Source organism: Lithobates pipiens, unplaced genomic scaffold (assembly GCF_037356315.1).
Source record: "Lithobates pipiens isolate NorthernLeopardFrog02 unplaced genomic scaffold, aLitPip1_a1.2 Scaffold_19, whole genome shotgun sequence".
NCBI lineage: Eukaryota > Metazoa > Chordata > Amphibia > Anura > Ranidae > Lithobates > Lithobates pipiens.
Window position 1 is genome coordinate 181250706 of NW_027507764.1, and position 24126 is coordinate 181274831.

General features: G+C 41.1%; 2 protein-coding genes across 3 annotated transcripts in view; one reads left to right on the plus strand and one right to left on the minus strand.

The window, feature by feature from the left end:
- The window catches only part of ACAD11 (acyl-CoA dehydrogenase family member 11), a 199364-nt gene that overhangs the window by 48624 nt on the left and 126614 nt on the right, over positions 1-24126 (plus strand). The window contains exon 13 of the mRNA XM_077491529.1: positions 604-702. Within this exon, the coding sequence (XP_077347655.1) occupies positions 604-702 (99 nt within the window). The remainder of the gene's footprint in view (positions 1-603; positions 703-24126) is intronic.
- ACKR4 (atypical chemokine receptor 4) lies at positions 13238-23908 on the minus strand. 2 transcript variants are annotated; one of them, XM_077491531.1, is made up of 2 exons: positions 23744-23908; positions 13238-15359 (listed from the first exon to the last, which is right to left on the minus strand). In XM_077491531.1, the coding sequence occupies exon 2, from the start codon at positions 15347-15349 to the stop codon at positions 14279-14281; it is 1071 nt and encodes a 356-aa protein (XP_077347657.1). In that variant the 5' UTR covers positions 15350-15359; positions 23744-23908; the 3' UTR covers positions 13238-14278. The 2 variants fall into 2 exon arrangements, with proteins under 2 accessions (XP_077347657.1, XP_077347658.1); XM_077491532.1 differs by having other exon boundaries at positions 13238-15356; positions 23744-23899.

Below are 24126 nucleotides of genomic sequence, written 5' to 3' on the forward strand. Positions count from 1 at the left end.
CTCGCCATCAATACTAGTAAAAAAAAATTTAAAAAAAAATTCCGTATATCTATCTAATAGTTTGTAGATGCTATATCTTTTGAGCAAAACCAAATCAATATATGCTTAATGGGATTTTTTTTTATCAAAAATATGTAGCAGAATACATATTGGCTTAAATTGATGAAGATATTATATTTTTTCCATTTTTTTTATTGAATTTGTTTTGTAGCAGAAAGTAAAATATTGTTTTTTTTTATTTTTTTTTATTATCTGTGTTTTTTTGTTTAATAGCGCAAAAAAAAAAAAAAAAAGAGGTGATCAAATACCACCAAAAAAAACTCTATTTGTGGGGAAAAAAAGGACATACATTTTATTTGGGTATAGCGTTGCACAACCGCACAATTGTCAGTTAAAGTAACCCAGGGCCATATCGCAAAAAATGGACTGGTCATGAAGGTGGGTAAACCTTCTGGTGATCAAGTGGTTAATGGTGAAGAGACTGCAGCATGCACAGAAGCCCATGACTTGTAGTACAGCTGTTACTAAGGTCCTGAAATCTATTGTAAATGTCCCTCATAAGATACCAGGTCCTGTTTTAAAAGTGCACTTTTATTGTTGCAGAACCTGATGTAGCTTCCAGTGATGCCACCAACATGGAGTGCAGTATCCAGAGAGATGGAGATAGCTACCTAGTTAATGGTAAAAAGTGGTGGAGCAGTGGTGAGTAAAATACCTTTCAGTGCATTTTTCTTTTATTTAACACATTTTCAAATGCTGCTATTTATAAGACTTATAAGACTTGATTCATAGAGGGGTCCCCAAACTCTTTAGTCTATCAACCCCTTTACAAAGTTTCAGGTTGTTCATCGACTCCCTTCATCAAGCCTCTATATAATAAACTATGGATTCGTTTATACATAAATTACACAATAAGTCAAAATGCGATGTTCATATAAAGCACAGACAACAGTAAGTAGTATGTATACATTGGATGCAGTAGTTAGGCCCAGAGTGGTCAAAAAAACCTTGGTGGATAAACAAAAAGTAATAATAAAAGGGATTTTTTGCCCAAATAAATAATTATGGGTGTGAACAGAGTCATTAAAATCTTAATATTCCATGAATAGGGAGAAATGGTGATAATTAAAGGCTCTAATCGTTTCACGATGTTGCAACAGCTCATCAGGAGCATGCATCGTCAAATTATTCTAAAAAAATATGAGAAGGAGAAAGAGTAAATGAATAGACAGGAAATGAAGGAAATATATAAAAATTATTTATTTATATAGAATTTATTTAAAGAGGGATTCCACCAAAAAAAAAAATATTAAAAGCCAGCAGCTATAAATACTACAGCTGCTGACTTTTAATAAATGGACACTCACCTGTCCCGTGTTCCAGCGATGCCGGCAGCCGAGGCCGATCGATCGCTCGGCTCTCGGCTGCTGCAGTCACCATTCTAGGTGAGGGAATCAGGAAGTGAAGCGAATCGGCTTCACTTCCCAGTTCCCTACTGCGCATGCGCGAGCCGCGCCGCGCAATAGGAAATCTCCGCGCTGTCACTGGGACCCGTGTGTGTCCCAGCAGACAGCGCGGCAGGGCAGGAAATGGCGTAGACTCCCACGGGAGTCTATGCCCGGAAGTGGGTGAAAATACCTGTCTTTGACAGGTATCTCCACCCCCCTCCCCCCTGAAAGGTGTCAATTGTGACACCGGAGGGGGGAGGGATCCGATCAGCGGAGGTTCCACTTTAGGGTGGAATCCCGCTTTAAGGCTGTGCGTCCAAACTCACAACTGCATCCGCGATACAGTTAAACAGCATCCAAGATCGCAAAAAGAGCTGCAGAGCAACGCCGCCAAGCGCTAGGGTGATCAGCAGGAATTATGACGACCGCCACAGGCACATCTAAAGTGGGTGGGTGTAATTTGTGTATGATGCGAACATGCAAGTGGGAAGCCTGAATGGAAAAAAACATATGTGTCTATTAAATAATGTATGAGAAAGGTGTAAAAATGAAGTGATTTAATGAAAAGCATGAGGAAGGAAAGAGGAAGGAAAGAAAGTTTAACTTGAAATTGTAAAATAAAACTGAAAGAGAAACAAAAACCAAGAGAAAACACAAACAAAAAAAGAGGAAGAGAGCAAGTGAAGAGAAAGAAATTGAGAAGAGATGTATTACCTAATGAGCACAGTGAATAGACATAGTCTATACATGAGTTATTAAATACTACATTAACTAATACTGAGAATACTTTTAGATAATAATGACTTTGTAAAAAATAGGTAATATTTAAAATATTAAAAATATCTTATTGCTAGAAGTTTTGAGAATATACTAGCTTGCTCGCCATCAAAGTTTGATATGGCAGAGTATGCTCAGTATATTAAAGTAGAAGTCCAGTCGAATACTAACTATACTTAAACTTGCTCCCACCCCCATTCTATGTCTATTATTATTAACCTGTAAAGGAAAGATGTCTATACATACCTATTCTGAGGGTGGACCAATCAGGTCACATAATCTCCCCAGCAACTGGCTTCAGTTAATAGGAGAGATTGTCGACAATGGCTGCAATGCCTATGTAGTGATATCACCTATAGGCTTACTATGGGACATCCATTGTCGGCTGCCCCTCCTCCACACTAAAGCCCGCACTGAGAGCCGATCATGTGACCGGACCTCCCTCAGAATGGGTAAGTATAGACATCTTTCCTTTTACAGGTTAGTTAGAGTAGGCCTAGAATGGGAGTGGGAGCAGGTTTAAATATAGTTATTGTTTGAATGGACTTCCACTTTTAAAGAGAAGCTCCAGTCTCCCCAAAAAAATTAACTTTGGGGACCAAAATTACGCTCAGATAGCGCAGCAATCTGACCGGAAGTGGGAGCGCGCACCCGTCAAAATGTAAAGAGGAATACTACACACATGTATAGCTTTTACCAGAAGGGGAGGGGGCGAAGGTCACTGACACACAGAGCATACTGGTAAATAAGGCCAAAGGCCAAAAAAGGAGGCAGAGGACTCAGGAGTAGTCATCCTTTCCTTTGGTCTCCTTTGCAGATCTTTTACACTATTAGTAACCTACCATAATGTGTTCCGAGTCATACAAAGAAAAGCATCCTGGCACAATCCAGAGACCATCATGTGTAACAAGATATGGTCTGCTCACATACATACTATGTCATGGCCTGATGGAGCCTTTTGCACAATGGAAAACAAAATAAGTTACAATAAATAGTTAGGACTCTACTCCAATCTGGAGGGGCAAATCCCTATATAGAAAGAATGGAAGAATGGTTCTTAATTACAATATGCTTTTTTTGATTGTTGCAATCATAGTTATTAAATTAGGCAATTAATATTTAGGAACCATATGGCTATTTCTATACAAGCCTTTGCTCCTTAGGTTGGTGGAGAGCACTCTCCGTTTGCTGTACCATATTTTGTTCTGTACTCTATCTCTGTGTGGGGCAACCATATTGGTAGCAGTGCTTACTACAGTGATTTACAGCTTCCATGGAGGTCCCATCGGTATGGCACACATATTTAGGTTGGCCCAAGCTGGACCAATATAACTGTAATAATTGTCATACCAGGAATTCAACTTTAAGTTAAAAGCACTGCCTAGGTACAATTACCATCTCTATATGTTTGCTATAAGAGTCTATATGTTTGCTATAAGATAGCAAATATTCTTTTACTTGTTCTGGAATTATAGGCATTAGGGGAAGTAATTCCATCTTAATCCTTGTTACCATTCTTTATATCATTTGAAGCCACAGCTATGTGCTTTGTCCCTCTGATCTCTTTTTATCAAGCTTATTGAGTCTTCTAGAATATGATAAGAATGTGCAGCTGCAGAATAATGGTGAAAGCACAGTGTACCAGACAATTGCTTTTATGTACTACTGAGACAGGAAATAGGACGGCATGTGAAATGTAATAGAATACTGGCCTTAAACAGCAATTTCAAGTAACAGGTGAAACCAATCACTGTCCTTCTAATGCTAGGGAAGAAACAGAAATGTTAATTTAGTTTACCAGAGTTGCTGCTGATCTCTTAGAAGGTAACATTTTATCCAGCTCATCAAACTCATCACGTTGGTGACCTAGGGCCAACCTTTATATTCTTGCAGTAAAACAGAGAATGGTGCAACTGATCAAAGATGCGCATCTATCTGCCTGTCACTTCACGAGATAGGATCCACTTGTAGGTAGGCAGTTGGTGTCTGAGGCTGGGTTCACACTGGTACGACAGGACTGTGAATCTGACTTTGCCCTGTGACTTAAAGTCCGAATTCCATCTGACTTCAGTGAACAGGATCAGACTTTGATCCCAACAATACCAGGCCCTTCATGAAGGGGAACCTCACGCCAAAATAAAAAAATTAAAAATTAAAAACGGCATAGGGTACCCCCTACAAGACTATACCAGACCTTTTCGTGTGGTATGGATTTAAGGGGAACCCCCACGCCAAAAAAAGTGGCAAAATGCCATGGGCCCCCCCCAAATCCATACCAGACCCTTATCCGAGCATGCAACCCAGCGGGTCAGAAAAGGGGGTGTGGACAAGCGAATGCACCCACCCCCCTCCTGCACCATACCAGTCTATATGCCCTCGACATGGGCACATGGCAGACCTAGCATTACAGTGGGAGAGGACAGCAGAGAGAGGAGATCCGGCACAGGGAGAAGACAGCAGAGAGAGGAGAACCTGCAGCGGAAGAAGACATCAGCGGAGAGAGGAGACGAGAAATTGGAAGCAGAAGAGATGCCAGAGCTGCTTTAATAAATTACTTTGTAATGCATTTTTTATTTTTGACACTTTTTTTGGGGGACGAATGGTTAGGGGCACAATGTACCCCATACTCATTCACATAGTGTGGTGGGCTGGGATCTGGAGAGCCCCCTGTTAAAGGGGGCTTCCAGATTCCAATAAGCCCCCCACCTGCATACCCAACAACCACTGGCCAGGCTTGTCGGGAAGAGGCCCTTGTCCCCATCAAAATGGGTGGGGGCGCTTTTTCTTTTTTGCCGTGGTGTTCCCCTTCAAGATCATTAGAGCACAAGTGGCATGCCAAAGTCAGATCAGTTAAGATAATGACCCGGCTTTGATCCGACCTCATTGATATTCACTTGGGGGGTTGGGGGATTCACGTGGACCACTTAAAGTGATTGTAAAGCTTTGATTATTTAAATAAATAAAAATAACACACATGTCATACTTAACTCCACTGTGCAACTCGTTTTGCACAGAGTGGCCCCAAACATCTTCTTCTGGGGTCCCTCAGGCAGCTCTCACGGCTCCTGCCTGCATCAGATAACCCCCTAGGAGAAGCGCAATCCCGGGGGGGTTACCTTGCGGCATTGGATGCATTAATGTGAAAAAACACAAGGATTTACAACCCATTTTGCACTCCTGTGACCCATTTTAGCAGAGAACAGTCTGAAGTCCGCTCTCTGTTGACATCACAGGAATCAGTCCAGGCACCACGTCATCATGACAATACAGTAAAGTCTGGATCTGCCAGGTGCATGGACTGATACCCGTCTTAGCCTCTCATGCTACTTTAGCACAATTTCAAAACCGCACAGTAGTCTGATTTACCTCCAGTAATGAAAATCCAGCTTCCTAACTATATGCTTAACAGCAGTGAGCAAAATTGGTTTGCCAACCTGGCAATGCAACGATGCAGAGATACTTGAATCAAAAGACAAGTCACATTCTTTGGCAGGTAAAACATTTTACATAACAACTTACCTTGTCTTTTAATGCAAGCATTCCTGCTACTCTGCATATCATGGTTGGTGACCTCAGTTTTTCTCATTGTTGTAAAAGCCCCAATCTTGGGAAAACATAAAATGTTCCCTTGTGGTGCAGGGGATTGTTTATGTCAGTAAAAACTGTTTTACTTACCTGATTCTCTAGTAGACGATACTCCCCCAAGCTCTGGCAGTGGACTGTTCCTTGACATTCTCATGGGCAGAGAAGGGTTATTTATTCTATTATATATTACAGCAGGGGTGTTCAAACTTTTTTCAAAGAGGGAAAGATTTGATGAAGTGAACATGTGTGAGGGTCGACCATTTTGCCTGACATTCTTTGCACCATTAAACTTAGATGCAAATTAACTAATACACTGCCCAACAAGAATTCTCTTCCCTTTTGTGGCTGTGTGTGGTGAAGAGTCTAAGGATGAGCTTGGGTGTGTTATTTGGATATACCATATTTATTGGCGTATAACACGCACCTTCACTTTAAAGCCCTGTAATCACGATCTGATTTTCCAATGGGAATTGCGTGTTGACAGACTGTTGGCGGAAAATCCTACCATTTGCACGCTCCATCGCACAATTGTTGTCGGATGTTGGGTGGCAGGCTTTAAAGTTTTCTGCGTACAGCGGTCTGTTGTAAAAACACACACACAAATAGAAAACCTCTATATGCACTATCCTATAGCCACTGTTGATCCAGAGGAAGGCAAAACAACAACAAAAAAATTATAATAATTTGCTCCAGTGGAAAAAATAAAATTCCTTCCTGATCCCCCAACAGGCAATTGGATAGTCCCTGGATCAACTTTACCTATAAATATTAGTACCCAGTTATACAGTTATGTACATTTAGGAAAGAATCCAGGACTTTTTTAAAACAATCTTTTAAGTTGGCCAGAACAAGCTCTTCAGTGAGTCTATGCCACATTTTCACAGCTCTTACTTTAATGAAGCCTTTCCATATTTGGAGATGAAATCCCTTTTCCTTGAAACAAAATGAGTGCCACCTTGTCCTCTGTGATGACATTAAAGTGGTTGTAAACCCTTACATATACCCAGTTACTGGCCTCAGGGGATACACAGAGATTAAATGAATCCTCCTACGTCAGTTGTACCTGTTTATCTATGGCCGTCCTTCCCCTACAGCCATTCAAAGTGCAGATTTTATACAAGATCTCTCAGCTCTGGAAACAGGGGGTGGAGGGCTGAAGTTACCTTGGTGAGGAAAACTCTGAGCGCTGATTGGAGGGAAAGGAAACCCCCCCCCCCTTCATATAACACACAGAAGCAGAGGCTCTTGAGGCTGTCAATCATCTGGAGGTCGCTCCCTATAACCATTTTTCTCTTGGTGTCAGGAAAACTCATTACAAGTGATTCATGCTGATAGTAGAGGAAGGAGGCAGTGGACAGAAATGACACTTATGCCCCATACACACGGTCGGAAATTCCAACAGAAAAAGTTTGATAAGATTATGTTGTCGGAAAATCCAATCGTGTAAAATCCAATCGTGTATGGGCTCTATCAGACTTTTTCTGTTGGAAATTTTTGACGGAAAAAGTTTGAGAGCTGGATCTAAAATTTTCCGACAACAAAATCTGATCAGACTATTTCCGATCGTGTGTAGAGAATTCCTTGCATGCTCAGAAAAAAATTTGGAGACAAAAGATATTGGCCTCTACGTAGTCCCGTCGTATGTTATGAACGTCGCCTCGTTCCGAACAATCGGATTTTCCGACAACTTTGTGCGACTGTGTGTATGCAAGACTAGTTTCGGCCAGATTTTGTGGTCGGAATGTCCGACCATGTGTATGGGGCATTAGTTCTCTGGATTGAGACAAGTACACACTATGGAGGGGTATGCTCTGTTCATATTTCACATCTGAGGTTTAAAACCACTTTAAGGTTAACGCTACACCAAGTTCACTATATGGACCCCTTATATATTTATACATGTTGATCATATCCCCCCTTAATCTTCTCTTCTCAAGAGTGAATAAATTCAGTTACTCTAATTTTTCCTCATAGCAGAGCTCCTCCATTTCCCCTTTCTTTGTGTAGTGGTTTGTATAGTTGATAAACTGCTTTAAATATTAAGAAGATCCTATGCTATCCCCAATAATACATTCTACCAGTAATTTTGCCTAAAATATTCACAAGACAGAGGGGGGTGCTTGTACAACTGGGCATTGTAATGTAGGTGTACCAAGGGCAGTTCCTAACCTACCCCTAGCCTGCTGTTTGGACATGGAAGGGGCTGGCCAGCGCTCTGCTCTTTCCTCTAGGCAGCAGACTCTCTGTGTTAGATTGATAGTTCTGTGTTGTGTAAAAGAGCTTGACAGGCTCATTGCTGCCCCCTGCAGGAGCCCTGATAATAGGATATTAACACAAAGATGGAATGGCGGTGCTGTGTTGATGATAACCTTAAAACATTTTTATTTTTTAACATCAATCTAAATCCTTAAATTGAACCTGTAATAAGAGAAACATGGATGCTGCTTTTGCTGACCCCCTACTGGAAGAGCTAGTTGCCTGGCTGTCATGTTAATTCCCTGGCTTCAGTATTTTGAGCCACTGAATGGAACATGCATGCAGACCAGGACTTTTATCTAACTATTTCTAGGCCAGTGATTGAGAAAATGCTCAGCACAACAGAACTGGAATTTTCCACAATGGGTTAGCAATGACAGCATTATTGTGTAATGTAAGTCTTTGGGGTTCCCTTGTTTAGTTATTACCATGGTGAACTTTTACCACTGCATATGTTTATATGCACAAGTTTCCACTTTCCATTGTGACATCTGTTTCAAATCAGAAGAACCTAATAAATATTCCTTGCTTTCCTTTCGAAATGTCAGATAACAGTGTTTATGGGTTGAGTCATACAGAAAATCAGCTTAATAGAGAGCTATGGTGCTTCAACTGATTACAACAGGCCATGGATTACTGCATAAAATACCATGGGAGGCCCAAAGTAATAATCCAGTTATAGCCAAGAGGACCATTATAGCCATGTCCACACGTGAGGTAATAAAAAACAATGCACATATGGTCATTTGCTAATGGGAGTATTATCAGGCTAATACTTTCTCTTCTGTTATTTTGGCTGCCAAGAATGTGAATATTTGCCAAAAAATTGGCAGATTTAAAAAAAAGGCTATTATGAGAGAAGTATGGAGGCAACCATTGCTGACATCACTCTAAGCCCTTGTACACACGGTCGGAGATTCCGACAACCAAATCCGTCTGAGTATTTCCGACGGATTAATTCCGGAAGAGGTCCGGAAGTGATGTTGCATACACACAGTCGGACAAAGTTGTCGGAAAATCCGATTGTACATAACGTGATGACGTTATTTCGTTACGACGGGACTATGTTCAGGCTAGTAGCCAATTGCTTTGGTCTAGGAATTTGATCTGAGTATGCGTGGCACTTTGTCCATCGGCGTAGGCTACACATGGTCGGAGTATGTCCGATCGGAGCATTTTGTCTGAAAATTTTACCGGCAAGTTGGAAAGTTGGTCCGTCGGATATTCCGACGCAAACAGTCTGGTGCAGACTACACACAGTCGGAAAATATCAGATATATCCGATAGGACACATTCCGTCAGAATCTCCGACTGTGTGTACAAGGGCTAAGAATGCTGGTTGTCTGAGTATATTTCACAAGTTTCTGAATTATGACCTTAAAGATGCAGCAAGTTGCACAGTGAAATCTGAACTTCTGATCTGCATGTTTGCTCCAAGCCAGTGGCTTGGAAGGTACTAAAGACATCAATTTGACAGCCAGTAGCTCAGCATTTTCAAAAGGATAGTATAGTAATGGCATATTTCTTTAGTACATGTTCCCTTCCATCTGGCTGTAAGCATATATACAGTATATGTCAGCACAGACTGGGCCTTATGCCATGCTGCCTTATATATGTTTACTGTTGTTTGTGCTGGGAGCATTCTTAAAGTGGAAGTAAACCCTCCTATCGGTTTCAGCCAAGGAAGCTGCCATCTTGGCCTCCATTTAATATTTAACTGCCATGAAGCTGCACATGTGATCAGTCATGACACCAGCCATTGGATAGTTTAAAAGTTAGGTTGAGAGTACAACCAATGTGACTGTTAGCATTTCCAGCATGCCGGGAATGTAACTGTTTTTTCAAACTGTTAGATCGATGGGTTTACATCCGCTTTAATTGTATGCCCCCAGCATGGAGACCAAACTGTCAAAGACAGCTCCTGGTCTCAGAGTAATGATTGGGAGACGATGGAACCAGTTCCAGATCACATGATCACTGTGATAGCCAATCACAGTGATCAATAGTGAGAGGTGCCTCCCCTCTATCTCTTTCTCCTCTGTGAGAAGAGAAACATACATTTATACTAGCAGAGATTGTCTAGAAGAGAAAAAGTAAAACAAAGGATACGGATAAAATAGATCAGGGCTTAGCTAGCTAGTATTAATGTTGGTGTCAGTAGGTAGGATAAATACTTATAAAAAAGCAAAAAATATGCCACTATTGCTTTTTGGCCCTGCTATGGGTACAAACAACAAATAATGCACATATACTGTATGTGGTATCTGCATGCATACTATGAATTAAATACAGTATCTCACAAAAGTGAGTACACTCCTCACATTTTTGTAAATATTTTATTATATCTTTTCATGTGACAACACTGAAGAAATGACACTTTGCTACAATGTAATGTAGTGAGTGTACAGCTTGTATAATAGTGCAAATTTGCTGTCCCCTCAAAATAACACAACACACAGCCATTAAGGTCTAAACCGCTGGCCACAAAAGTGAGTACACCCCTAAGTGAAAATGTCCAAATTGGGCCCAATTAGCTATTTTCCCTTCCCGGTGTCATGTGACTCAGAGTTACAAGGTCTCAGGTGTGAATGGGGAGCAGGTGTGTTAAATTTGGTGTTATCGCTCTCATTTTCTCATACTGGTCACTGGAAGTTCAACATGGCACCTCATGGCAAAGAACTCTATGGGGATCTGAAAAAAATAATTGTTGCTCTACATAAAGATAGCCTAGGCTATAAGAAGATTGCCAAGACCCTGAAACTGAGCTGTAGCACTGTGACCAAGACCATACAGTGGTTTAACAGGACAGGTTTCACTCAAAACAGGCCTTGCCATGGTCGACAAAAGAAGTTGGGTGCACATGCTCAGCATCATATCCAGAGGTTGTCTTTAGGAAATAGGTGTATGAATGCTGCCACCATTGCTGCAGAGGTTGAAGGGGTGGGGGGTCAGCTTGTCAGTGCTTGGACCATATGCCGCACGCTGCATCAAATTGGTCTGCATGGCTGCCGTCCCAGAAGGAAGTTGCTTCTAAAGATAATGCACAACAAAGCCTGTAAACAGTTTGCTGAAGACAAGCAGACTAAGGACATGAATTACTGGAACCATGTCCTGTGGTCTGATGAGACCAAGATAAACATATTTGGTTCAGATGGTGTCAAGTGTATGTGGAGGCAACCAGGTGAGGAGTCCAAAGACAAGTTTGTCTTGCCTACAGTCAAGCATGATGGTGGGAGTGTCATGGTCTGGGGCTGCATGAGTGCTGCTGACACTGGGGAGCTACAGGTTATTGAGGGAGCCATGAATGCCAATATGTACTGTGACATACTGAAGCAGAGCATGATCCCCTTCCTTCAGAGACTGGGCCGCAGGGCAGTATTCCAACATGATAACGACCTCAAACACACCTCCAAGATGACCACTGCCTTGCTAAAGAAGCTGAGGGTAAAGGTGATGGTCTGGCCAAGCGTGTGCCCAGACCTAAACCCTATTGAGCATCTGTGGGGCATCCTGAAACGGAAGATGGAGGAGCACAAGGTCTCTAACCTCCAACAGCTCTGTGATGTTGTCATGAAGGAGTGGAAGAGGACTCCAGGGGCAACCTGTGAAGCTCTGGTGAACTCCATGCCTAGGGGAGTTAAGGCAGTGCTGGAAATTAATGGTGGCAACACAAAATATCAGCACTTTGGGCCCAATTTGGACATTTTCACTTAGGGGTGTACTCACTTTTGTTGCCAGTGGTTTAGACCTTAATGGCTGTGTGTTGAGTTATTTTGAGGGGACAGCAAATTTACACTGTTATACAAGCTGTACACTCACTACTTTACATTGTAGCAAAGTGTCATTTCTTCAGTGTTGTCACATGAAAGACAGAATAAAATATTTACAAAAATGTGAGGGGTGTACTCAATTTTTTGAGATACTGTAATTTATTTTGGGTTGTTTTTTGGTGGTGGATACATACAATACATCTAAAGTTTAAAAATATATATAATTGTATACCATATCGGGCCACTTTCCCTTTGATAATAAAAAAAAAAGAAAAAAGGCAATATCAATATAAAGGAGACTTATGGAAATACGCCCCTCAATTCTGATGCTGCAGCTGTCCCACATCAACTCTACGCCAGGATACTGAGCGATCACATGACTACTAATTTCTCAGTTCTCCATCTGTTTGGAGCAGAGAGTGATAACTGTCACTCACTGCTCTCAACTCTGCCTCTTCAGCGCCTACTGGAGCACCGTTCTGGAGAGGGGGTGGGTGCTGCTTGCTTCGGCTCTCAGCCACACACACGCCAGCTGTCAGTTGGCTGGCTGGAACCCGACGGTATAATTGGGAGTCACTCCAGAGCCTGGAGCATCTCTGTGATGTTAGCATTAGCTGATTCTTAGTCATAGGAATGCAAATGTAAGTGCACCCCTGTGACTCAGAAGAGAAGTATGGCCAAAAAAATCTTTGGCCATACGTCTCTTTTAACATTTACCACCAATGAAGGTGCAGTTTTCCCTGAACAAAGGAAGTTGTAAGTCACACTGCAAAGATCTGCAGTTCTACGCACTCATGCCAAAGCAGCAGAACTGGGTTTGTTTTACCTTCCTCGTTAAGGAGTTGAGGAGTGCATCCACTTTTAATCAGTATCCTCTATTCTTGCATTACCTTGCATCCTGATCAAATTAGTCAGTTGTAAGGGATACCTGTTTTGCTAATATGTGGGTGTTTTAGACAGTAAACCTTCAACCTGGAAGTAATGTGCATACATGGTTCTGTTCCTGTAACAAATGCTCAAGACCACCATTGGCAGGAGCTAAGGTATAGAAGAGACATAGGCTATGTTTTGGGATGAATGAACAGTTGATCCCTCTTCTTTTTTTGACTCCCTCTACTGGTAGTCAGGAACAGCTGCTGCAGAAGAAATAATAATTCCAGGATAGAGATCTCTGCATCTGAAACTCCTTGTTGTCAGCAAAGCTGGTAGCCTTTACAATTTAGTTTTTCAAGCAGGCAGAGAAAAAAAGAATAAATAATGTACTAAAAAAATGCTGACCATTTATGGGTCAGTTTGGCTTGGATTGCATCTATTAATGTTGGCAAATGGGACCGTGTGGCTACCATGAGCCAGATGAGAGAAAGCCAGTCAACTAGCATTTTCAAAAAGATAGGCCAGCAGTGACATTTTCATGGGGTTAATTTACTGTATATACCATATTTATTTAGACAGTGTAAGGAAGGTGAAATGACTGTCTACATTTTTAGTTTACATTCATAAAGACAGACATGTTTGACATTTGTGCTCTTTTTACTATAAAATCAATGGAATTGCCTCAGATTTTCTAAAATGTTTTCAGATTTTTGGACTTTTTTTGGACTTATAACAATGCATTCATTTTTATGGCAGATGTTTTAGGATCATAGGTCTTTCAAACTTTAACATTTTTCAATTTTGTGATATTAGGTATAGAAACACTTTAGTGTTAATAAATGTATCCTTCCCCATTTTGCACACAGATTTAGGTATGGAATATATACATGTCGCCTCTTGCTATAGATGTCAGTTTTCCTTAAAATGTACCTCTTCTATGGCTATTTTAGCAGAGAAACAACTAATAAATACAGTTAATCTGCAGTTGATATGGCCAGTTCCAAAACAGCAAACAAGGAATGGTGGTCTGTGATTGATTGGTCACTGTTGTGGGTTTCAGAACATACATATGCAGCCTATACCTTGACTGTTGTTATTCTTACTGTCTATACTTACTAGCTTTTCGCAAATTGCATGATGTTTTCTCTATACCAGCCTTTCCTCAACCTTTTAACACTGAGAAACTCGTGAAATTACTTTCCTGTCTCAAAGAACCTCTGCTAATAGTTACTATATCTCCAGCTCACTGATTATTGGCTTGCTGGTCAGATGGAAGAATGCTCCTTACACTTTGAAATCAGTGGAAAGAGCAACCCCCCTGCCCAGATAGCTAAAGAAGATCATTGGTCAGTTGTAGCTTAACTGAGAGAGAGAAATTGCTCTTTGCTCAATGAACCCATAGCAAACTCTGGAGGAACCGTACAGTACCATACAACCCAATTTGAGAAAGGAAGCTCTATACTATGTATGGTATTAATAGCTGACAAATATACATATGTATTTGTAGCTTATGCTATGGTTGCCAGTTTCTACGTTCTATAACCACTAGTACAAACAAGCTGGTGATATTTAGATGGAGAAGCTGCTGGTTTCTTCAACATGGCTTTCAGAATACATGGCATACTCCTCCACACTTTCACTTCTTTGTTTTCTCCAAGAGCTAAATCTTTTTACAGTTTTAGTTATGTACGTTTTAAATGTAGTCCCCATATATGCATACAATAGTGGGTTGAGGCAGCAGTGGAACAAGGCCATGCTCCCTGTCACTTGCATCATTAGGTCAATGGTTCTGCTGGTCTCACATCTTGTAATCAGTCCATATATGATATCCAAGGCTCTCCATAACTTGGTTATGTTGTATGGCAGCTGGGTGATCATAAAGACTACTACTACTGTCAGTAATACCTTGAGGGACCTTGACCTTTTAATGTTTGGAGTCTTTAGAAGAACCTTGGCCATTGCTGTGTAGCAAAACAACATGATGACAAAAGGTATTACGAAGCAGAAGACAATCTCAAGAATTTGAATTAAGGCTGTAACTTCTTTTACTGAATCTTTGGGATATATTGGAAGACATGCATGTTTGCCGTTGTGTTCCCTCACTTCACTGAAATATAAATCAGTGATGCTCAGCATCAGGGAAGTGATCCAGACAAAAATACAGATTGCCCAGCATCGTTTTTGGAAATTTTGTTGGCTTGATACTTTGGTCACTGCAAAGAATCTGTCCAAGCTGATGCAAGCCAGGAATTGCATTCCTGAGCTGAAGTTTATAGTATACAAAGCTGCAGTTATCTTGCACATTGCATTTCCCAACTTCCATCCAATTGATGCATCCACAGCCCAGAAGGGAAGGGTGAAGAGTAGCAAAAGATCTGCCACTGCTAGGTTCAGTAGATACACATCAGTCTTGGTTTTCATCTTTTTATAGTAGGCATATATGCCAACTACTAAAGAATTGCCGGCAACGCCAATAACAAATGCCACTGAATAGAAAGCTGGGAGGAAAACCTCAGCAAACCTCCGGATGTCATGCTTTACACAGAGCTCTTCATAATGGTCATAATCAAAAGTTGTGTCTTTGTATTCCTCATAGATTTCTGTTGTTGTCATTAGCGTTGTGTTAATTTGTTCCTTCATTCTGAAGCTTCTGAAAGGAAAAAAAGGGTTTATTTGAGTGACGTGACCAAACAAGTACATTCCTACACAAAACAGCATACTACTATAGTTACGGTATTAGACATAACACCTGACATTTCATCATTGTTGCCAATTTCAATTACGGTACAAAAATAAAATCTTGCACCTTTTTCATGATTAGTAAAAGATCTTTAGAGCCAATTTAAACAAGTGTATCTACTGTCCTTCCTGTCCCATGAGAAATGACCATTCAGATATGACCCAGAAAGTAATTTTAATTCCATATATTTATTTCCTTATACATGTTTTGGGGTTAACTAGATCCAATCAAGACTTCACTTTTAAATAGCCTCAAAAGATACAATATTCATATGTTTCCGTAATTAAATAAATGAATGGGTAACCTTTGCCATATGTGTTTCTTGAATGAATAACCTGTTGGAAAGCCAGACTTTCTATATTTTTGTGGTAATACAGTCACTGTTGGGTTTTTCTTTTAATGTGGAACTACTTGCATAATTGATAAGATATAATTATTGTTTAGATCTAGTGGGCATATCAAGCATGAATTGCCCATCGCTGTCCCAACACACTTGGTGTGAATGGGCAATTCTGCCTTTTATACCTTGTTTTATACCACATCCATATTTATGATGTAACAAGGAACCATTCTGCAGCCACCCACTTTCAAACTGCCCCCCCCCCCCCCCCCATTATGAATTCTCGGGATTGTTTCTCTGTATCATTCTGTGCATTTTTTAATTTAGTTCTGTGGGGGCCGTCACCCAACAAGCCATGTCCTCCATTTATAGATCCTGCAAATACTGAAGTAAAAGTCCCATCTGCCACTATCTCCGCATGCATGGTCCATTGATTACTTCCTTCATCTCTATAACTGAAGGTCTGTATCTATATACAGGCATGGGACTGGAGGAATAGTCTGCAGGACCCTGTGCATTGCAGTATGCACATTTTTATTTTTTTGCAGTATGGGTACATTTAATAATATTTTACAAAAAGTGGTATATGCCTTTGAAGCAGACCTTTAGCTGTATTAAACCCCCAAAATACGAAATTATATTGTTGCTCATCAATTCTTAGATGCGATGGCTGCAGTTGTTTCCCCTTTTTTTAGACATATTCCGCTATTTTCACCTGGTGATCTGGCCAATAATTCTGTTATTTTTCAGCATTAGCAAACAAAGTAACAGAGGGTTTTGACAAACCATTTAACACTAATAGGGGGTGCTTAGAATGATGAGCTTTTATTGATTATGTAAAGCCTTTATTCCAAAAGGACATTTTTTTTTTTTTGCTGTAACTGCTTAACATTTTTTAGATGGAGTTAAACTTTCATTTGTTAGTCGAGTCCACCTAAATCTGCCAGTTTAACACTACCCTGTGCACAGACTGACAATGATGCTGTTCAAAAGTACCTCTGTTGCAGCTCCAGCCTCCACATTTAGGCCTGTTCACACGGGGCACACTAAGGCCTGATTCACACCTATGCATTTTTAGTGCTTTTTGCATTTTGCAGATTTGCACTACAGTCCATTTAACATGGTTTCCTATGGAACACGTTCTGTAGTGCAAATCTGCAAAATGCAAAAAGCACTAAAAATGCATAGGTGTGAATCCAGCCTAAAGCCTACACCCATGGAAGGCCACGTTTACCTGCAGAGAGTTTCCTATGCTTGCCTTGCCTCCCCATGCAGGCAGTACCACTGATGTCATTTAGCAGCAGCGGCTGCACAGACACAATCAATGCTGCCAATATAACATCCACGCAGTTGTGAGTTCAGGGACACGCACCCTCACCCACCCAGATGTCAAATTGGGAGCAACAGCTGTGTCCATGCATCCCAACTAACATCAATGCCTGCATGGGGATGCACAGAACACCTCTGCATGTGGGGAAACACAGCCCTCCGCAGGTGTACGCTTTAGTACAAGGTGTTAATCGCTTGCTGACTGTATACTATGTATATTCAGCAGCAAGGCAGCTCTCCTGTGCAAAATCGCATACCTGTACGTGATTTCGCACTTCTGGGTCTGGGGAGTGCCGCCAGCGATCCGCTCCTTCTGTGATTGGACACAGCAAGGGCCAATCAGCGGATCACGTTGATCTTTTGAGACACAGGCAGAATGGCGGTCTGCCTATATAAACAAGGCAGATCGCCGTTCTGTGAGAAGGGAAGGTTGTGATCCTTTGTTCCTACAAAGTAGGAACACGGATCTCTGCATTATCATAGTACAAAGACCCCCGCACTCCCTAGGCACACATTTAATCCTTTGATTGCCCCTGATGTTAACCCCTTCCCTGTCAGTGTCATTAGTACAGTGTATTAGTGTCACTGGTCCCCAAAAAGTGTCACTTAGTGTCCCATTTGTCCGCTGCAATGTCGCATTCCCAGTATAAGTCTCTGATCGCTGCCATTATTAGTAAAAATAAATAAATAAATAAACAGTAAAACTATCCCATAGTTTGTAGACACTATAACTTTTGCGCAAACCAATCAATATTTGCTTATTGTTTTTTTTTTGTTTTTTTTTTTCTACCAAAAACATGTAGCAGAAAACATATTGGCCTAAATTGATGAAGAAATTCGATTTTTTCCATTTTCTTTTTATTGGATTTGTTTTGAGACCCCTTTCACACCAGGGCATTTTGCAGGCGCTATATCGTTATAAATAGCGCCTGCAATCCGCCCTAAAAAAGTTGCACCATTGTTTGTAGTGTGAAAGCCTGAGGGCTTTCAGACTACAGCGGTGCGCTGGCAGAACGTCAGGGAAAAGTCTTGCCAGCAGCTTCTTTGGAGCGGTGAAGGAGCAGTGTGTTTTCCGCTCCTCCACCGCTGCTCCCCATTGAAATCAGTGGGGCAGCGCTGTAATACCGCCGGCAAAATGCCGCTATTGCGTCATATTGCCGGCGGTTTTAAACCTTTTCTTGGCCGCTAGCGGGGGGTAAAAGCGGCCGAAATGCGCCACAAATCCACATAATACGCAAAAATAGCAGCATTTTACCGCCCACGCTATGGGGGGTGTGGTGTGAAAGGGGTCTCATAGCATAAAGTACAAAATATATATATTTTTTTTCAAAATATTTTTTGGTTTATAGCGCAAAAAAAGGACATCAATTTTATTTAGGTACATCATCACACAATTGCGCAATTGTCAGTTAAAGTAACACAGTGCCATATTGCAATGAAGGGGGGGTAAACCTTCCAGAGGGCAAGTGGTTAAGGGTTGACATACTGTAATAATAAAATAAAAAAATTAGTTTTTGGGTTTACTACCACTTTAACTGTAGTTTCACTACCTCTCTTGTGGACTCTCTAGTCCAGGGTTTCTCAGCCAGGGTTCCTCCAGAGGTTACTAGGGGCTCCTTAAAGAGGAAGTAAACCCTGATGGGTTTACTTCCTCTTTTTTTCCCTGCAAAGGTAAAGCATAATGGACTACTATGCATCGCATAGTAGCTCATTATGTGTCACTTACCTGACACAGGAGCCAGCGAAGTCGCCGCTGTCACCTGTAGTCCGCCGCATCCATCTTGGTTGTGGCGTCTCTCGCAGCTCCGACGAATGACAGCGGAGAAGCCGCGATGACGTCACTCCCGCGCATGCGCACGGGAGTCGCGTCTCGGAGCTCCGACGCTGCCATTCGCCGGAGCCGCGATGACGTCACTCCCGCGCATGCGCACGGGAGTAGACAAATTTGGCAAATCCATTCTTGGACTTGCCGCATTTAGTGCGCCTGCGCGCCGCTGTCTACGGCGCATGCGCCGTAGACAGCGGTGCCCATTTTCGGGCAAATATCTCCTAAACCATATAGGTTTAGGAGATATTACTTGGACCTACAGGTAAGCCTTAATCTAGGCTTACCTGTAGGTCAAAGTTGTTTGGAAGGGTTTACTTCCATTTTAAGCATTGAGCAGATTCTGTATCTTATGCCCTGTACACATATTTTCTGTCGGAAAAAACTTGGATGGTTTTTCCGATGGAATTCCGCTCAAGCTTGGCCTGCATACACACGGTTGCACTTAAGTTCCCTGAACTTTCGACCATTAAGAAACGCAGTGATGTACAACACTATGACGAGCCGAGAAAATTAATTTAAATGCTTCCGAGCATGCGTCAAATTGTTTCCGAGCATGCGTAGAAATTTTCCGCTTCGGAATTTGTAGAGACGATCGGAATTTCCGATCTGAACGTTTTCCGACCGAAAAAAAGAGAACATGCTCTCAAACTTTTGCTGGCTGGAATTCTGCCAGCAAAAGTCCGATGGAGCATACACGTGGTCAATGCTTTTTCTGCCAGAATTTATGATCGTGCGTATGGGGCTTTAGATATGTTTCCACTGGCACCATTGATCTCTTTAAACTTAAACATTTGTAAGGGGTTACTTCTTCCCAATGGCCACAGGTATAAGGAGCATTCTTCCCACTGACCATCACACTAATGTATCATGAATTGTAAATATATTGAGTTAAAGCATGGGTTCCCTGAAACCATAAAGATATTTTAAGGGTTCCTCCATGTTGAAAAGTTTGAAAACGCCTGCTCTAGTCTGTAGGAATTTATAGAAGTTCTGGGAAGTTTGACTCAGAAGTGTGACTAAGACATTGCTGATACATCAGGATTGGTAGTCAGGGAGATATTCATTCTTACAACAGTAAACTCTTCACAGAGATCCAAACACTTCTTCCGTTTCTTTTATTACCATGGCATCTCCAATTCTTATGATCTTATATTAAAACAGCGATATTCTGCTTTTAATGGTTTTACAATGTATACAGTGGGCTTATTAGTGTTTGCATAGCTTTCTTCTTTGCTTTGTCTTCTGGCATGAAAACTGCAGGAGTACCCTGGCTGTATGCTGCACCGTGCAGATTTTAGAAAGCACTATAGACAAGGGTTGAGCATATCAAGCTCAAAATGAATATTTGGTAAACTAGTCAGTGTGTCAAGGGAAAAGGAAAGGGCAACAAATATGATGCAATTTTGGCACATCTCTTGAATACACAAATACTTGCTTCTATAACACTTCCAACAAAGTTTACTCCCTGAATCATTTTCTTTCATTTTGTAGCCTTTGCTACAATGTATCGTTCAAGAATGACCTTCATAACATATCATGATTTTGAGAACAAATAGATACATAAGGAATTCCTAATTGCTATGAATTATATTTTTTGTGATTGATAATTTAAATGCATTTTTGGGAATGCAATCTTTCATGTACAGTATATGTAAAGTCTTGTGTGGCTGGTGGATGATCTTTCAGAGCGCATTTGACAGGAAGTGAGGGGGAGATATGTCGAGTTATTTAAAGTCATTGTAAACGTTAATTTAATTTTTTTTTTAAAATAATAAATATGTCATATTTACCTGCTCTGTGGAATGGTTTTGCACACAGCAACCCTGATCCTAATCTTTTGGGGTCCCCCACCAGAACTCCTCGCTCCTCCTCTTTGACATGTGCCACACTATGAAGCCTTTTTCTAGTGGGGGCACTCATGCAGGCTCCATACTAAGATGTCCTGTATGCATCTATACACACAAACAGTGCAGCTCGACCCCACCCCCTGCACCCCCTCACAGGATTTGATTGACAGCAGTAGGAGCCAGTAGCTGCTGCTGCTATCAATCTGCCAGAAAACTGCTGCTCTCGGCACAGCGCTGGATCGAGATTGGGCTCAGGTAAGTATAAGGGGATTGGGGGGGGGGGGCACAGAAGGTTTGTAACCTTAAAGCGGAGCTCTATCCAAAAGTGGAACTTCCCCTTATCTGTTCCCGCCCTCCGTGGCACGTTTTGGGGGAGTGAGCGGGTACCTGTTTTTTACAGGTACCCTGTCCCCAATTCCAAGAGACCTGGTCACGCCGAATTACGTCAGCAGACATCAGTTTTTTTATGGAAAAAGGGAGGGTTATAACCCTTGTAAGTTTTATTTTTCTGCAATCTGTGTCCTGTTAGAGAGATTTCCATTCAAACAGGAACAGAGAGAAGAAATCCCTCCAAAGTGAGGGAATACCTGGTTGTCCTCTCTATTCCTGTTCTGGTGACAATGTGAAATATTTTCTTTAACGTCTGTTTCAGTGATAATGGTAAACAGGACCAATAGAGCGAGGGCACACACAGCAATAAAAAACTGACAGGTGTTCTAATCCTTCCCTGCTCTATCCAATTAAAAAAATAAAGTTTGCCTTCAGTCATATTTTAAAGTGACACCGATGTATCTTCTATTACTCTCAGCTTCCTCCAAATATCCAAATCCCTTTTTTTGTTTTGTTTTTTATTTGTTGCTGTAATCCAACTTTTTTTTATCATTAAAGAATTTGTATGGAAATTTCCATACAAATAACAGAAAAATTAAAGGCACTTGGTTCTGGTAAATAACAATCCAGTATAGCTGTAAAACATTTACATACAAATTTCAATCAAAGTAAAGGGCAGTAGTCATACAAATGATCAAATAAAACATACATAAAATGTATAGTAAAATCCCTGTTTATACCATTGGGTTCTAGCTGTAAACAGGCTCTAGCTAATCTAATGACAACATTTTCATGGACAATTCAAATAATTAGAAAAGGAGAGAACTGTCAAACCTTCATATTACTCCTAGAATAAGAACTGCAGGTCACAATTTTGAGTAAGGTAGATGCTCTAGGGCATGGGTGCTCAACCTGTTGCCCTCCAGCTGTTGGCGGACTACAATTCCCATTATGCTTCTGCTTGGAACTATCAGCTTTACAATGCCTCATGGGACTTGTAGTTCTGCAACAGCTGGAGGGCCACAGGTTTAGCACCCATGCTCTAGGGCAGGGGTCTCCAAACGCTCCAAACAAAGGGCCAGTTTTAATGTCCTTCAGACTTTAGAGGGGCTGGACTGTGGCCATTGGGAGTAGAAAATGTTTCAGTGACAGTGGGGGTAAACAATGCCCTATCATTGGTTTGGGTGGCAGGAATAGTTCCTTATTGTTGATATTAGTGGGAGGACTAGCACCCCATCCTTGTAGTTAGTGGGAGAAATAGTGCCCCATCATTGTTATCCGTCATGGATGGACTAGAGCTCCAAGAGCTGGAGGAGACAAGCAGAGGGCCACATCCGGCCCCAGGGCCACAGGTTTGGAGGCCGCTGCTCTAGGGTGACTAGTCCACATTTGCCATAGCTTCTCACTGTGATCCAACTTTCTGTTAGAGGGTGGCCACGCTCATTCTCCATGGTTTTGCTGTATGTAGGAATGTAGCCACCTTCTCTTGCTCGCTCCCCAAGAAGGAATAAAAACTAGGGATGCACCAATACCATTTTTTTTTTACAACGAGTAGTTTTTTTGTGTTCGCCGATACCAATTACTGATACCTACCGCAACTGTTTTGTTTACACTTCAGCTGTCCGCAATGACACAAAGCATTGAAAAGTCATTTACAAATTAAATAAATAGATTTTGTTTTAATTTTGCGCTTTTTTAATGTGTAAACATATGTTAATATATATGTGGGAAAATATGCACTAACAAAGCAAACAAAAAATGTTTTAATTGTTTATCGTTTATAAAATAGACGTGAAAAAAAAAAAAAAAAGCAGGGAGTTAGTTAAGGCTGATTAGAGTAAATTAAGGGTTAATAAGGGTTTAAACAGAGGAACATTTGTTCATCCCCACTGACCGCTCAAAGAACCGAGGCTGAAAGTATCCGTGCATTTGCACGAGTATCGATACTTGTGCAAATACTCGGTATCGGCACCGATACCGGTGCATCCCTACTAGGAACTGTGGGACTTGTAGTGTGCATAGAGCAATGTACGTGACTGCAACTAACGTGCACTGCTTGTTCCAAACAAATGGAACCGAGGGGGAAAAAAAGAGGTTTGCTAGCTCATGGGGGACATTACAAGAAGGCAGAAAAAACACAGTAAGAAATGATTTCATGAAGATAGGTTACAAGCATATTAAGTAGTAGATGTGAAATTTGGAGAACAGGGATATTGTTTAGTGGCACTTCAAGTACTATGGGCTAATTTAGTACAGAAACACTCTCTACAAGATACAGCATTAGCGATTGGAATTCCTCTTTTGCCTGATCTGACTATAATACAATGACATTTAATTGGGCACTATAGATTACTGCCTGTGTGTTGCTTTGTGTTCTATTGAATTAAACATGATAATATTGTATTTTAGTCTTTTAGCTGCACTACGCAATGTTATCCCCTGTCTACAATTATCCTTAAAATTGAGTCATATTTTTTACAGGAAAAAAAGGAACTAAAAGCAACATATTTAATAGTTAGGACAGTGAAAGAAGAAGCATCCTATTTAAAATGCAGGAGAATGAAAGAACAAGGAACATTTTAAGACAATAAGACTGAAACGTTGCAGAACAGCCACTCACCTCTTGATTGTCCAATTTTTAGTACTGTGTATACGTACAGACCCTACAGTGGATTCTTTAAAAGCTAGACAAGTCCCATCCCATGTTGTCACCCAGCCAGTACTCCTCCCAGCATTCTGGGGAAATTCAGATAAGCAGTGAGCTTGTGTTCTTTGAGAATGCAGTTCCAGGAAATTTATACAGGAGTAGAGGGCAGGCACGTTTTACTATGCATTTCACATGTTCACTCCGTTTCACTTGGAACCGTTATAGCGAAATTTCTCACTGGTTTAAAGTTTTTTCTTTTTTTTTTCTTTTTTTTTTTAGTGTAGGCTATTCTAGACCCTGTCCATGATATCTGATAAAGGCTTCTTCGCCATGTTTAATGCCAATTTACATTTTTT